Below are 12,655 nucleotides of genomic sequence, written 5' to 3' on the forward strand. Positions count from 1 at the left end.
AAAGTGGAAGAAATGAGACTCATCACCATGAACACTAATAGGCACCATTGGTAGGTTTTTCCTGATTTTCTGAAATGGGGAAACAGTCAAATTACATGAATACAGTATCTTAAAAAGGGCCTATTTTTTTACTTGCAGTCATTGACGGGACCCTATGTGAGTGCCCAATGTAAAGCTGATGCTAAAACGCCTTGGTATCTAACTTTGCTTTGCCTACCTTGAAAACACTGACATTTGGTGGTACATCCTCCTTCTTGAAACTGTCGTGTGACAGGATTTCTAGTAAACTGGAGAAATTACTCTCTGAAATGCCAGAGGTTTCAAAAAACAGGCTCAGGGCTGCCTCAGTGAAGGAACTGAATGGATATAGATCCACCTGCAGAGGCAAGGTATAAGCAAGCATACAAAAGCATATGACACATCTCTCAATAAACATTTCAGCAATAATTAATGTGGAAATCATGCATTGTTGTGCTATTTTCTTATCATATACTAATTTTGTGAGTAGTGTAACCATCGATTGCACAGTCCAAAGACCGCATACAGTAAAAAGCCATGCATTATCACAATGTATCAAAATTGTAAGTTGTGACTCCAGTCCACACGTCTGATTATTAGCCTACCATTTCATTTTCAGCATCATCTTCTGGCTCAGGAGCTTCCTCAGTGTCCATGATGTCTTCGTCTGGATGGGGCATGTCTTCATCTGCATCCTCTTCATTGGCATAGTCATGCATCTCATTGTCCTCATCAGAGTCCTCCTCATTGCGCACTTCAGAGGCACAAAAGCAAAGCAGTCTGTGAGCAATAAAAAGGCTTTCTATTTTCTCCATCAACAATTATGAAAGATAGTCTACCGTATTTTCCGCTCTATAAGGCACACATGAAAGCCTCTAACTCTCAAAATCCTTATAATGTGGTGCACCCTTTTAGGGGGAAATATGGTGCCCAGAGCTGACAGCCTGGACACTGGGATGCCAGGAGCGATGGGAGACTTCACCAGCTGGCTGGACATCAGTGATAACCCCAGAACAGCCAAGATGGTCTGACAGACCCTTTGGGTTTTTATAATTGAAATAAATTTGTTAAAAAATAATTCCCCTGTCCTCTCCTAAATTAGTTGTTAGTTACTTGTATGTTTTTCTGAAGCAAATAAGGTCCTAACAATGACACACATAATATTGCAAAGCATTTATACCTCCAAAGGAAAAAAAAAAAAAACAAAAAAACAAAAACAAAAAAAAAACACACACTTTGCGGGGCTTTTTTTCTGGACTGATTTGTTTTGGTTCATGCGCGCATCTGAACAGGGAGCTAGCTCTGACAGCAGACAACCGGACAGACGGCCAAAAATATCAGCCAAATCCTAAAAGAAAGACAATAAAAAGAGGCATAATGAAGGTGGAAGAAGCTTTAGCAATGATACAAGAGGGAAGTGAGGGGGAATCGGATGGCGGAGACGTGTCGGACATCAGCGATCTTGACTGGAGTGAAGAGGAGGAAAGTCCTGAATCAGAGTCAGAACAGCCGCGGACCAAACAGCGAAAACAATGTAATCCTGCCCCAAAAATACCCGACCGACCTCCAGCTGCTGTCCAGTCCAGCAGAACCTGCAGCGGCGCACGAAGCGCTCACGCTCACCTCCAGGTATAGAGAATTACTGTAGGCTACTGTCAGTTTTCAACTAAATAATAATAACATAAAATGGTGTAAAAAATAAATAGATTAATGTAATAAATCTCAACAACAGTGAACAGGACAGTTGACAGCAGGAGCACTGCAGTGTCTCCAGGTGCCAATTACAGATTCAGGTAAAATATTATATCCTCCATCAAAGTACAGCAAACCATGTATTTCTCGTTTCCAGAAATTAATTTTAGAACGAACATATTTTCTTAATAAATACCGTTGTCCTGTCAAGCCTGCAGTCCCAGAATCAAAAGAGCAGGGTGAGGAATGACCGTGTGGGAAGGTGTCCGTCCTGATGCACAGCTGGGGAGACTTATTTTACTAATTTTAATGTTCTTGATTATTATTGACGGTTAATAATACAACTATTTTGTGTGTGTTGGTCTGTGTGTGCGTGTTTATCAGGGAAATGAGTGCGCGGAGTGTGTGTGAGAGGTGACGATGCGCAAATGCGCACTGTAAAAAGTTATATAAATTTTAAAACCTGATTTGAGGCATTAATAAAGCAGACATGAGGCATTAAAAGGATTGCTGATCCTCTTGACTTAATGTTTTGTTTATTTATCTTAATTTCTAATATATTAGATTACAGAAAAACAACCTGTCGGTGTGCTCCTGCGCAAAAACACTGTAAAATGTATGACTGTCAGGCTGACCGTAAAAAAGATTTTACTTACCGTGCCTTTGGGAAACTTTACATGTTACATATTATATGGTCTTTTCTAGATACACAATGTTGCATTTGGAAAGAAAAAGTCATGCGAAATCAAAAGAGGAAAAAAAGTGTAAAAGGACAAATAGCGGATTTCCGTGATCCGACAGCTGGTCTCACCGTTGAGGCTAATGTCACAGGTGACCTGCCACGCACTCATCCTGCAAACCCGCCCTTCAGCAGCGGTAAAGAGGAGCTTCATCTCATCAAATGATGTGACGGTGCGTGTGTGGGCTTCGCCAGTCCAATACACTACTTTGTTCTAAGGTAAGATGCTAACGCTTACTTGTCTTAAGACATCTGAAGACATCTAAATATTTCGTAGAATCTGCTTGCCTCATAACTAAATAAGATAGTTAGATAGATAGACAGATAGATACAACTTACCTTCTGCATCTTCCCTGACTCTCATGGGATGAGGGTTGACGTTGTTGGAGCGAATTCGCAACATTTGTAAGACGAAGTACACACGATAGCGTCAGGCTGCTGCGACACTGTTACGGTTGGGCTTGATGTGCGCTTCACTGACGCGTACGAGTTGGCACGCGCCGTCTTTTCCAACCCCTGTTGAGCGCGAGCTGAAGCGCAAAAGCCCGCGAAGCAATCGCTGTTTGCTAGGAGAGTGAGCTTTAAAACACAGTAGTGAAAATGCCTCTGTCCAGACTGGGAAATTTAACATCAAGCAGTGAAGGCGAAAATCAAGGTTAGTAATAGTTATAGCCAAACGGTCAGTGTACGGTGTTTGATGAAAAATGAACTAAATGCCCCTTTCGATTATAAAGTTATATTATTTGGTTATTGGCCAGCTAGTTACCATCAGTGTACATGTATCCAACGTTTACTAGGCTGTATCAAGGGTGACAGTTGGCCATCTTTGGAAGAATAATGCTTGCTTTTCTTACTGAACCAGAGCAGACTTTACTGCCATACAAAATAGTAAAATATGATAATGCCAGCCTGCTTTACTCCTTTAAAATCTTTGTGATTTAGATGGAGAAGGCAGGAGGAGAGGAAAGGAGAGGAGAGGACAAATCCTGGTGCCAAATCTGTCAAGATTTGGCACCAACAGAGGGAGAGTTGTTCGAGGTGAGTGAGTAATAGACATAGATTAACTTTATCATCATATACATAGACAATTGTATAAGTCCAACTGAAAGGGTACAATTGCATTTCAGTGTTATTGTACCATATTTGCAGCAGTAGCGTATGCATGCTACATTACAAGACAAATAAAAATTGTTCTATATCTAAGTAAACTGGTGGGTGGGATGGTTCAAATGTTAAATGACTGGTTTTATACAGTAGCCCTGTGTGCAGTGGCTCGAATATGTGCATTGTACTGTATATTTACAGTGACCTATGCATGGAGTTTACACAGGAGCCTACACATCATAAATATAGTTGAATGATACACATTGAGCCTCATTCACTATGTTCTTAAAGAGATAGTTCACCCAAAAATGGAAAATTAGCCTTTGTGTACTTACCATGATGACAGTGGAAGGGGGTTAGGGAGCTATTTTGCACAATATTTTTGTAAAATAAATTATAGAACATTGCCTACTTACAGCATCAAATAGCCCTTGTATTTGTGAAGATAACCTTTTCATTTTGGGTATGTTTTTTCACGCTGGAGGTTGAAAAGTAGGTGAGGAGGCAAGGATACTATGAGATGTGCTTTAATTGTGTAAATGAAATCGATATGCGTTCATAGCTATAGACTGATGTCTTTGATTTTGCACCACAGGGTCAGCTGAACAAGAAAATGAGGCATGCTGTCCCTGTGTGGCATGTTCATGCCCATGCCACCTCATGACTCCAAAAAGGATGACAAGTAAGTAAAAAAATAAATAAAGAAATAAAATAATATATGCCTGTAGCTCTCACCATTGGCAGCTCCACTATCACGACAAGACCTGGCACACAACCTTAAGGGAATAGTTCGGTTTTTTTTCAAGTGGGGTTGCATGAGCTCCATACAGCGACTAAGTAAATTATATACAGTACACAGCTATCTCCTCTCCCTCAGTAAGGCACAATTACTCCAAGTTTGGGACGTGTAACCAGCCACAAACAGGGAGGTATTGAGGAGGGAGGATTGATTGATTGATTGATTTAGTTTGTTCCTGGAGCTCACCATCTCCCAGAAGCCCATGTCTTCTCTATGATCAAGACCTCATAGTCCACCTCCATTACATCCCTGTCCTTCTATCTATCCCAGCAATTATGTTGTCTCTTAGTAATGCAGGAGAGTGTATGGTTTTTAAAATTGGTCAAACTTATTTTGTTTTTCCAGGCAATGAAGGGGGGCAGAAGAGGGCATTGGAGAAGAGCAAGGCTCTCTTTCTTCGGAAAAGATACCCCTCCACTGAGGAGAAGTCAGAGCTGTTGGTGAGGGGGCTTCAGATGAAGACGGTGAACAAATGGTTCATTAATTACCGGTAAGAAAGGTCAATAACATGGTATTGATCCATAGGTCCTGTAGCCTAGTTTCGAAGCTCTGTTTGCACAATATTTAGAATTTACTCATCTTACTGTACCCTTATGGATGTAACAAACGGACTGCAGATTTTACTGTACTGTCAATACATGCACTTAAAAAAAAAAAAACTGTAAAACTACAGTGAAAGCCCTGGCAGTAAAGTTTTCAGATGGATACTGTAAAATTATAGTAAATAATTGTATTTTTACAGTTATTGTCTGTAGTTTAGTGATACAGAGTAGATTTTTAAAGTCAAAATTCATTAAAATAGAATATATTATAGCTGATAAATGCCCACAAGACATACATACGATGCCAAAAACATAAAAAGTCAGATACTCTTCATGTTAATCTCTGCAAAAGAAAATAAAGTTTCTCAATTCGAATGTTTAGTGTGTCTTTGCAGTGAATTCAATTGAATATAAGTTGAAAAGGATTTGCAAATTATTGTATTCTGTTTTTATTTACGATTTACACAGCGTAACAACTTTACTGGTTTTGGGTTTTGTATATTAAAGGAAATTAGTCATTTGATAAAACTCACAAATTCTGTAAAAACAAAAAAAAAATCCCACAAAATTGCAGTGGAAATCATTGTGTTCCATATAAATGTTGAAAACTTAAATTACTCCCTAAATCTGTAAGCTTACAAATGTTTTATTGTTTATGAATAGCAAAAATCTGCAAGAATCAGAATAATTTCTGTTACATTAATTAAAGTGCACTTTTTGTAATATAGTATATTTTAGATTGTATTTTTACAGTAATGTACACTAAATTACTTTGGTGTTGCACAGAAACTACTCATTAACTAAAAAAAAAATAATAAAATAGAATCACCTTAACTCAATTAATGACCTGCAATTTTATGGAGCACACTGCAAATTTCTGTAATTTTACATACATTTCTTCATTAACATTATCAAGGAAGATCTGTAAAATGACATTATATTTTATGTATATTTACATTTAATATGATCAGTAAGTGTCAAATTACATTTAAAAAACAATAATAATGTATTATAATTAGTGATTACATGTAATTCTAAAGGTCAATATTTAAATTACTGCTAGTGTCTGTTGATTTACAGTTGTTGCATTGTATTACGGATGATACTGAAAAAAAATAGAAAAATTTATGTAAAATTACAGTTAATGATGTAGAATTACAACAATTTTTTATAAAAAAAAAAAAAACCCAGAATATTTAAATCATCATAAATTACAATTATCTGTAATTTTAAAGGTGCTGTAGGCAGGATTTTGCTAGTCAATGCTAATTTTTCTGTATTTTCTTTGGATTAAATGTTAGAGTATCCATTGATAATCCTTTAGGGGTGTAGCATAATTGTACTACAATGAGGGCGCAGCGTTTCCATCTGTCTCTGTTCTGAGCTGAAAAGGAATCTCCACAGCTCCAGGTATCTTTGACCAATCAGAAGAGCCCCAAGGCTCTAACCGTGATTGGTCGAGGGGCATTCGTCGCACGTTCTTGTGGGAGGGGCTTAACTTGCATAAGGGCGTGATGTCAGAGGAAACAGGACAGGATTGGCTGTGCTGGGTTTCAAATGGCCATCTTTGATGGGTCAAATCGCCATCTTGCGGAGATGCTGAATCCTGCCTACAGCACCTTTAAGCATAAAACCTAAAACTACTGTTAACATCTATTAAAATACTAGCATATTGTTTTATTGGAAATCTGTAAAATATTACAGAATATTTCCTGTGAATTCATTCCCATTTTAAACAGCAGTATTTCTTTAAAATTGCAGATACACCATGTTTCTTGAACTGCGGAGGCGGGCAGCAAAGAAAATCGAAATGGAGAGCACTGAGGCTGATGTGGAGCGCTTGGTGGCGAGGGGCACAAACCTGGCCTTTGCCCACCTCCTTGGCAATGGGAGAGAACTAAATGAGTCCTGCAGAGAAACTGTAAAAACATACCTGCAGGCTTGGCTCAAAGCCCAAAAGGAGGGAAAGAACCCCAATGCCAAGGCCATGCAGGCAGTGCAGGACATGTGCAGTGCCTAGTGTGCGTGTGTCTGTATGTTTGTTTGTGTTCAAGCTTGAAATGCATTTTAATTTAATGTTGTGATGTTCTGAATTTGTCTGATTGTGTTTTGATGGAATTGTTCATTGCATTCCCTAATTCATTTAAATTCATATTTATTCAATTAAATAATAAAATATTATATTCTTTGTTACATATTGTTGCATAGATCATTGAAATTGTCTTGTAGTGTATTTAAATTTGAGTTCTATGATATTTTTCTGTGATATTTATTTAATTCAGTAATTTATTAAATAAACATTTTGTAAATTTAATTTCACCTCCTGTTGTTCTCACCTGTATGTTCATCTTCTGTTGAAAAGGTGTTTCAAATATTTGTTACATAAAAAAAAATCACAAAAAAATCCTCTGAAAGCAATGTTTTACAATTTTAACTTAAGTTATTATTTGTTTTTACCTTATTGATCCCATTACGCAGAGCTCTCTGGGAAATTAAAAATAATTCAAAATATATATTGAAAAATAATTAATTACCATTTAACACTCCAACAATGTTATCTCAGATTTTACAGTAAAAAATAAAAAGACCATTATCATAATATTATCATCATAATACTCCAGTTGAAACGAGACAGCTTGACCATGTCTTTGAGACACACATACCATGTCTGAAGCCATCTTAAGATGTGAATGTCTTAAGACAAAGGAAATATGTCCTAAGATGTCTCAAGACACTCAGTGTCTTCAAGACACAAAAATCTGTCTGGGTGCATCTCACATTCTGCTTTGGCATGTCTTAAGACATCTTCAAATTTTTGTCTTAAGATGTCTTCAGATGTCTTGATGTACAAAAATGTCTGGAGACGTCTTGATTTTGGTTATTAAGACATCTTAAGATGTCTTGAGACATTTTGATGACTGAGTATGTATACTGTAAGCTTTTTTTCTGTCATGAGAAGAAAATTATTGGTGACAGAATTCCAGATCAAAGAGTTTGAATGGACATTAAGATTGTGAGTGTACTCAGTTTGACAATCTAGTAGAAATGTAGATTTGATTTTTTTTCTGAATTCACTGACTTCTCACCTTGGGAGAGATTAAACAATCGCCTTGTTTCTGTTTTTACTTCGCTGTATTTTTGGTATCTGTTAAGATTTGCAGCTGCATTGTACATTAAAAGACTCCTGCAGGTAATCCACGCCCACTTGGTGACGTAAGGACGTCTCTAGGTGGGCGTGGTTTGCGGGTCATGTGACGAGAGTTGCCGCCATGTGGCTGTGGAGACCCGCAGTGTTGTTGGGTCTGATCGGAAGCAAAGGCGTCCAGCGAACCATGGTGAGTAGAAGCAGCGCGCACATATCGACAGAATGTCTCCCGGTGTGTTTTTACGGTGGTTTCAAGCCCAGTTTCCCTCAGTGCTGCTTTCGTGATGAACTACGAGAAGGTCAGATTTAGAAGGACTATTTTTGTTTACGGTGCCACAGAGAAATGGGTCCGGTGGGGAAGCAGCTGCTCGAGCTAGCGTCGTAATAAAGATTCGCGTTTTCTGTCGGTCCAAAGGTCCAAAAGCGAAATAAATTGAGTCGCCAAGAAAATTCTTAAAGCTGCTGCAAAAACATCTCTGGTTTATCGCAGTGTTCTTTAAGGAATTCTCGTTTTTTGTGTTTAAGCTAATTGACTGAGCATTAGCAGTGGGGATTATATTTGTCAATAATCCGGAATCAACTAAGTGATGCAAGTTTGCTCATTAACAACGTCAGTACAGGTTTTTCTCTTAAATGTTAGCAGTACAGAGGTATAGATTCAACCTACATAGAGGGGCTCGGCCGTTAATCTCTTTGTTTTTCTCAAACTTGAATCAGATAAACGCGGGTGCGGCCTGTACAGGGGGAACCCTATTCTGTGTTTAAATTCTACGTGTGGGGGGACATGAAAAAGACAGATTACGGAGATGTGAGCCGTCGCGCTCTCAGATTGCTGGTGCCCTTTGTATTGTTTCATTGGACTTTAAACTTGTGTCTTCAGGTGTTACTCAATCTCACCTACATGTAACTTCTGTGCCTCTCTGCATGCAGTGTGCTCAAGTGGCAGACTGGAAGAGCGCCAAGTCCATCTATGAGTTCTCTGCCAAGGACATTGATGGAAATGAAGTGTCTCTGGACAAATACAAGTAAAATATATTTATGTAGTTGCAGCGTGGATATCTGCTCTATAGCAATGCTAATCATTCAACATAATGTTTTTCTTGTTTTCTCTTTCAGAGGGTTTGTATGCATCATTGTAAATGTTGCCTCTAAATGAGGTAAAACCAAAGTAAACTACACTCAGCTAGTGAAAATGCACGCTGACTATGCTGAGAAAGGTTTACGCATCCTGGGCTTCCCTTGCAACCAGTTTGGAGGACAGGTAACGTGTTTTGGCATGTTTAGTGTGAATTATTTCAATATGTTTGATATCAATCCAGTCATGTTGCCATGCAGCACATGGCTGTTGAATCTTCACCCTTTCCATCTTGCTCTGAGATTTAGCATGGATACTTCTTATCATGACTCTGATATTTTTAAAGTGACCACAGAGAAGATAAAAGGAGACATTTCTTTAGTCATTACAGTGAAGCTGGGAAAGTCCTCGGGGTGACAATCAAACATTTGTTCATGAACTGGCTCGCCTTTGGCTGCTCTGTTCACATCTGGTCACAGTTTGTCTTTGTTAATTGCATGATTCCATATTGGCTCTTATATCGACTCATTCTTTGACCACATGTGTTGAAGGATTGTTTTCAAACTTCAGAATGTTGTACATTGTTCTGAATTACAAGTCTGAATTTCTGGTTAGATGTTGGTTTGAAGTGAGCAGCTGTTACATCAGCAGCATTAACAGTTTTGTGTGTGTGTGTAAAGTTTAACACACTGTTTAAGTAAAGTAGTGGCAAATCCATCATTCAATCAGTTTATAGTTATAGTACGCTGGAGCCGATCCCAGCTGGCAAGAAATGAGGGCAGGGTTCACCTAGGAAGAGGTCACCCAGTCTATCACAGCGGAAACATTCACACTAGAGCAATGTGTTTAGTTACTAATTAAAAGCAGAACAAGCAAGCACCACTCGGTAAACCATCCTGGAGTCAGATCGGTTTATAGGTGTGTGATCAACTCTGATTAAATCATATCACATTTGTTGTAATTGTCCAATATGGTTTCAGCTATTTCAATCATGTTTCATTTTAAATGTGTTGAAGCATATAAAGTGTTGTAAGTTGTAAGTACTGTTCTGTATTGTTGTATTCCATCCTGAAATGAACTTTTCTTTCATGTCACAGGAGCCAGGTACTGAAGCAGACATTAAGGAGTTTGCTAAAGGTTACAATGTTGAATTCGACCTCTTCAGTAAGATCAACGTTAATGGAGACGATGCTCACCCTCTGTGGAAGTGGATGAAGGCTCAGCCCAAAGGCAAAGGATTCCTGGGAGAGTGAGTTGTGCTCCTATATACCTGTTTAACTCAGATTTTAGTGAGACCTGGTGCATGAAATAAATAGCAGCCATTATCAGGATGAATTTGCTAGAGAGGAGAGCTACACAGCATTGATTAGGTTTGACACTGCAGTGACTACATGGACCAAATTTGTTTAAATTTGCACTACATAAACACTTCAGTCTGATCATGTTTGCACCATCTGATTGAAATTTCAGTCGGATTGGGGGATTGGTACAATCCAGGGTTTATCCTAAGATTGTCCATGTAATCAGCACATTGGCTTATTTCCTCCAGTCTGAGGTTCAAGCGCATGTCTTTGACGTCAGTTCATCAAACGAAACGGCGTGATCACGAACTCTGTGGCTTGGAAAGAAATAGCGGGACTGTGAGGTGGGACCATTAGCAGAGTAGTACGTGCCACATAATGCAAAAAAGCAGCCAGTGCTCATCTCTTCCTGACTATATTCCAGACTAAGACAAAGGATCTTTCATGTTTCAAAAATAATGAAAGAAGATTCTTGTCAATAAGCGATATAGCAACGGTTAATTCCATTTTTGCCGTTGGCGTACTTCAGGGTAAAGCCTTTAGTGGAATTCACAAACCGCAAATGTTACAGTGCAAAGCATTGTGGGATTGATCTGCAGAAATTAATCAGGTCAGATCTTGGTACATCTTTTAAAAACAAGAACTAGATGATTAAATGTACTTAAACCTTCCTCTTCGTGATTATTGTGACCCTCGATCTATTTTCACCTTTGTTCATACAAGAGTTAAAAATGGGTTTTCCACATTGCTTGAACGTCATGATCAGTTGGCAGCTTTTTTTTTTTTTTTTTTATCCTGAAAGAGAGATTTGCAGTCTTTCCTGTTGAATGTTGCTTCATTCCACCACATTGTTCCTCTTTCTTCTCTTCTGCTTTTGGGACAGTGGGAAAAGTGACAAAATGTTTCTGACCTTTGAACAACATTTGTCATACTTTAGATAAATAAATAATTCATATGATGTTTACTCTGAACTATTCCCTGTATATCGAAGTGAGATAAATCTCAGTGAAATAAACCAGTTCTTGGCTGTGATGCTTCCATAATGTGTTGTAATATGTGTGTCTTCTTCTTTCACAGTAACATCAAATGGAACTTCACAAAGGTAATCAGCTTTCATTGTTTGTAGCAATCCCTTAGACCCATCCTCAATAATCTCATATTATTGTCTTTTTGCTTTCCAGTTTCTCATAGATCGAGAAGGTCAAGTGGTGAAGAGATATGGTCCAACAGACGATCCCGTTGTAAGCAACAATCTGTTTGTTTTTAATGTAACACATATTACTTTAAGCTTGACTCATTTGTATTTCTTCAGATTTTTTGCTCATTTCTGGAAAATAAAATTTTAAAATAGCCCAGATATAAATGATTTCTTTTTTCCAGCTAGCCAGCCTAGACTTTTAAACTTTTCCGTTGTTTCTCTACGCAGGTGGTGGAGAAGGACCTGCCAAAGTACCTGTAACCATCCTATAAATGTTAGTGTGACTCCTGGCCTCTCTCATGGACTTCAGGGTATTTGTGTGTGTGCCTGGACCAGTGACGGCCTGTCCGTAAACCCAGCTTTGGGAAGGACATGGCCTGATGATCCTCAGCGTGCAACTAAACTCCAGAGCCCACCCCAAATCTCTGAATGACCATGTGAGAGCACAGTCAGACTTACACAACGGAACAACCCTCCCACTCCGTGATTCACACTGAAAACAGCCATTCCTTTTTCTTAGTCATCATGATTGACGTATTTTGTGCATCAGTGTTTATTTCCAGGTACCTCGTCCTGCATGTCAGATTTCTGTCAAGCTACTGATTTAATTTATTTGCACTCGTCAAAAGGCCATTTATTGTAGCTGAACCAGCGACTCATGAAGAAATTGGAAAATAAATGCTGTCTTGAACATCATCAAGTGTCTTTTCATACAAATACCTTATTCATTTTCTGAATTGGGTCGCTGGAGCCAATCCCAGCTGCTAATGGATGCACTGAACAGTTTGCCAGTTCATCACACAGGGGCAGACCAACCACACACACTCAAACCTCGGGGCAGTTTAGGATCGCCAGTTACGCTCACATGCCTTAGACTGTGGGAGGAAGTCAGTAACTGGAGGAAATACATGCACACATGGGGAGAACATGCAAACAATGTATTAATCTCCCAATATGAATTGCATTTTTTGAAAGTAAGTGCATTCTGTAACATTGAGCAACAGGAAAAGAAAATGCATCTTTGTGAGCTTTTACACAAAAT

General features: G+C 38.7%; 1 protein-coding gene and 1 long non-coding RNA gene across 2 annotated transcripts; both read left to right on the forward strand.

Moving 5' to 3' along the window:
* Positions 1-3,404: 3,404 nt before the first annotated feature.
* On the forward strand, positions 3,405-4,866 carry LOC115405441 (uncharacterized). The gene is made up of 3 exons (XR_003933431.1): positions 3,405-3,438; positions 3,471-3,487; positions 4,698-4,866. It is a non-coding gene; the product is annotated as an uncharacterized LOC115405441 (long non-coding RNA).
* A 3,274-nt stretch (positions 4,867-8,140) lies between these two features.
* LOC115405439 (phospholipid hydroperoxide glutathione peroxidase-like) lies at positions 8,141-12,309 on the forward strand. The gene is made up of 7 exons (XM_030115016.1): positions 8,141-8,229; positions 8,970-9,064; positions 9,156-9,300; positions 10,212-10,363; positions 11,493-11,517; positions 11,597-11,656; positions 11,842-12,309. The coding sequence occupies exons 1-7, from the start codon at positions 8,164-8,166 to the stop codon at positions 11,872-11,874; spliced, it is 576 nt and encodes a 191-aa protein (XP_029970876.1). The 5' UTR covers positions 8,141-8,163; the 3' UTR covers positions 11,875-12,309.
* The last annotated feature ends 346 nt before the right edge of the window (positions 12,310-12,655 follow it).

This window comes from Salarias fasciatus, chromosome 18, assembly GCF_902148845.1.
Source record: "Salarias fasciatus chromosome 18, fSalaFa1.1, whole genome shotgun sequence".
Classification (NCBI taxonomy): Eukaryota; Metazoa; Chordata; class Actinopteri; order Blenniiformes; family Blenniidae; genus Salarias; species Salarias fasciatus.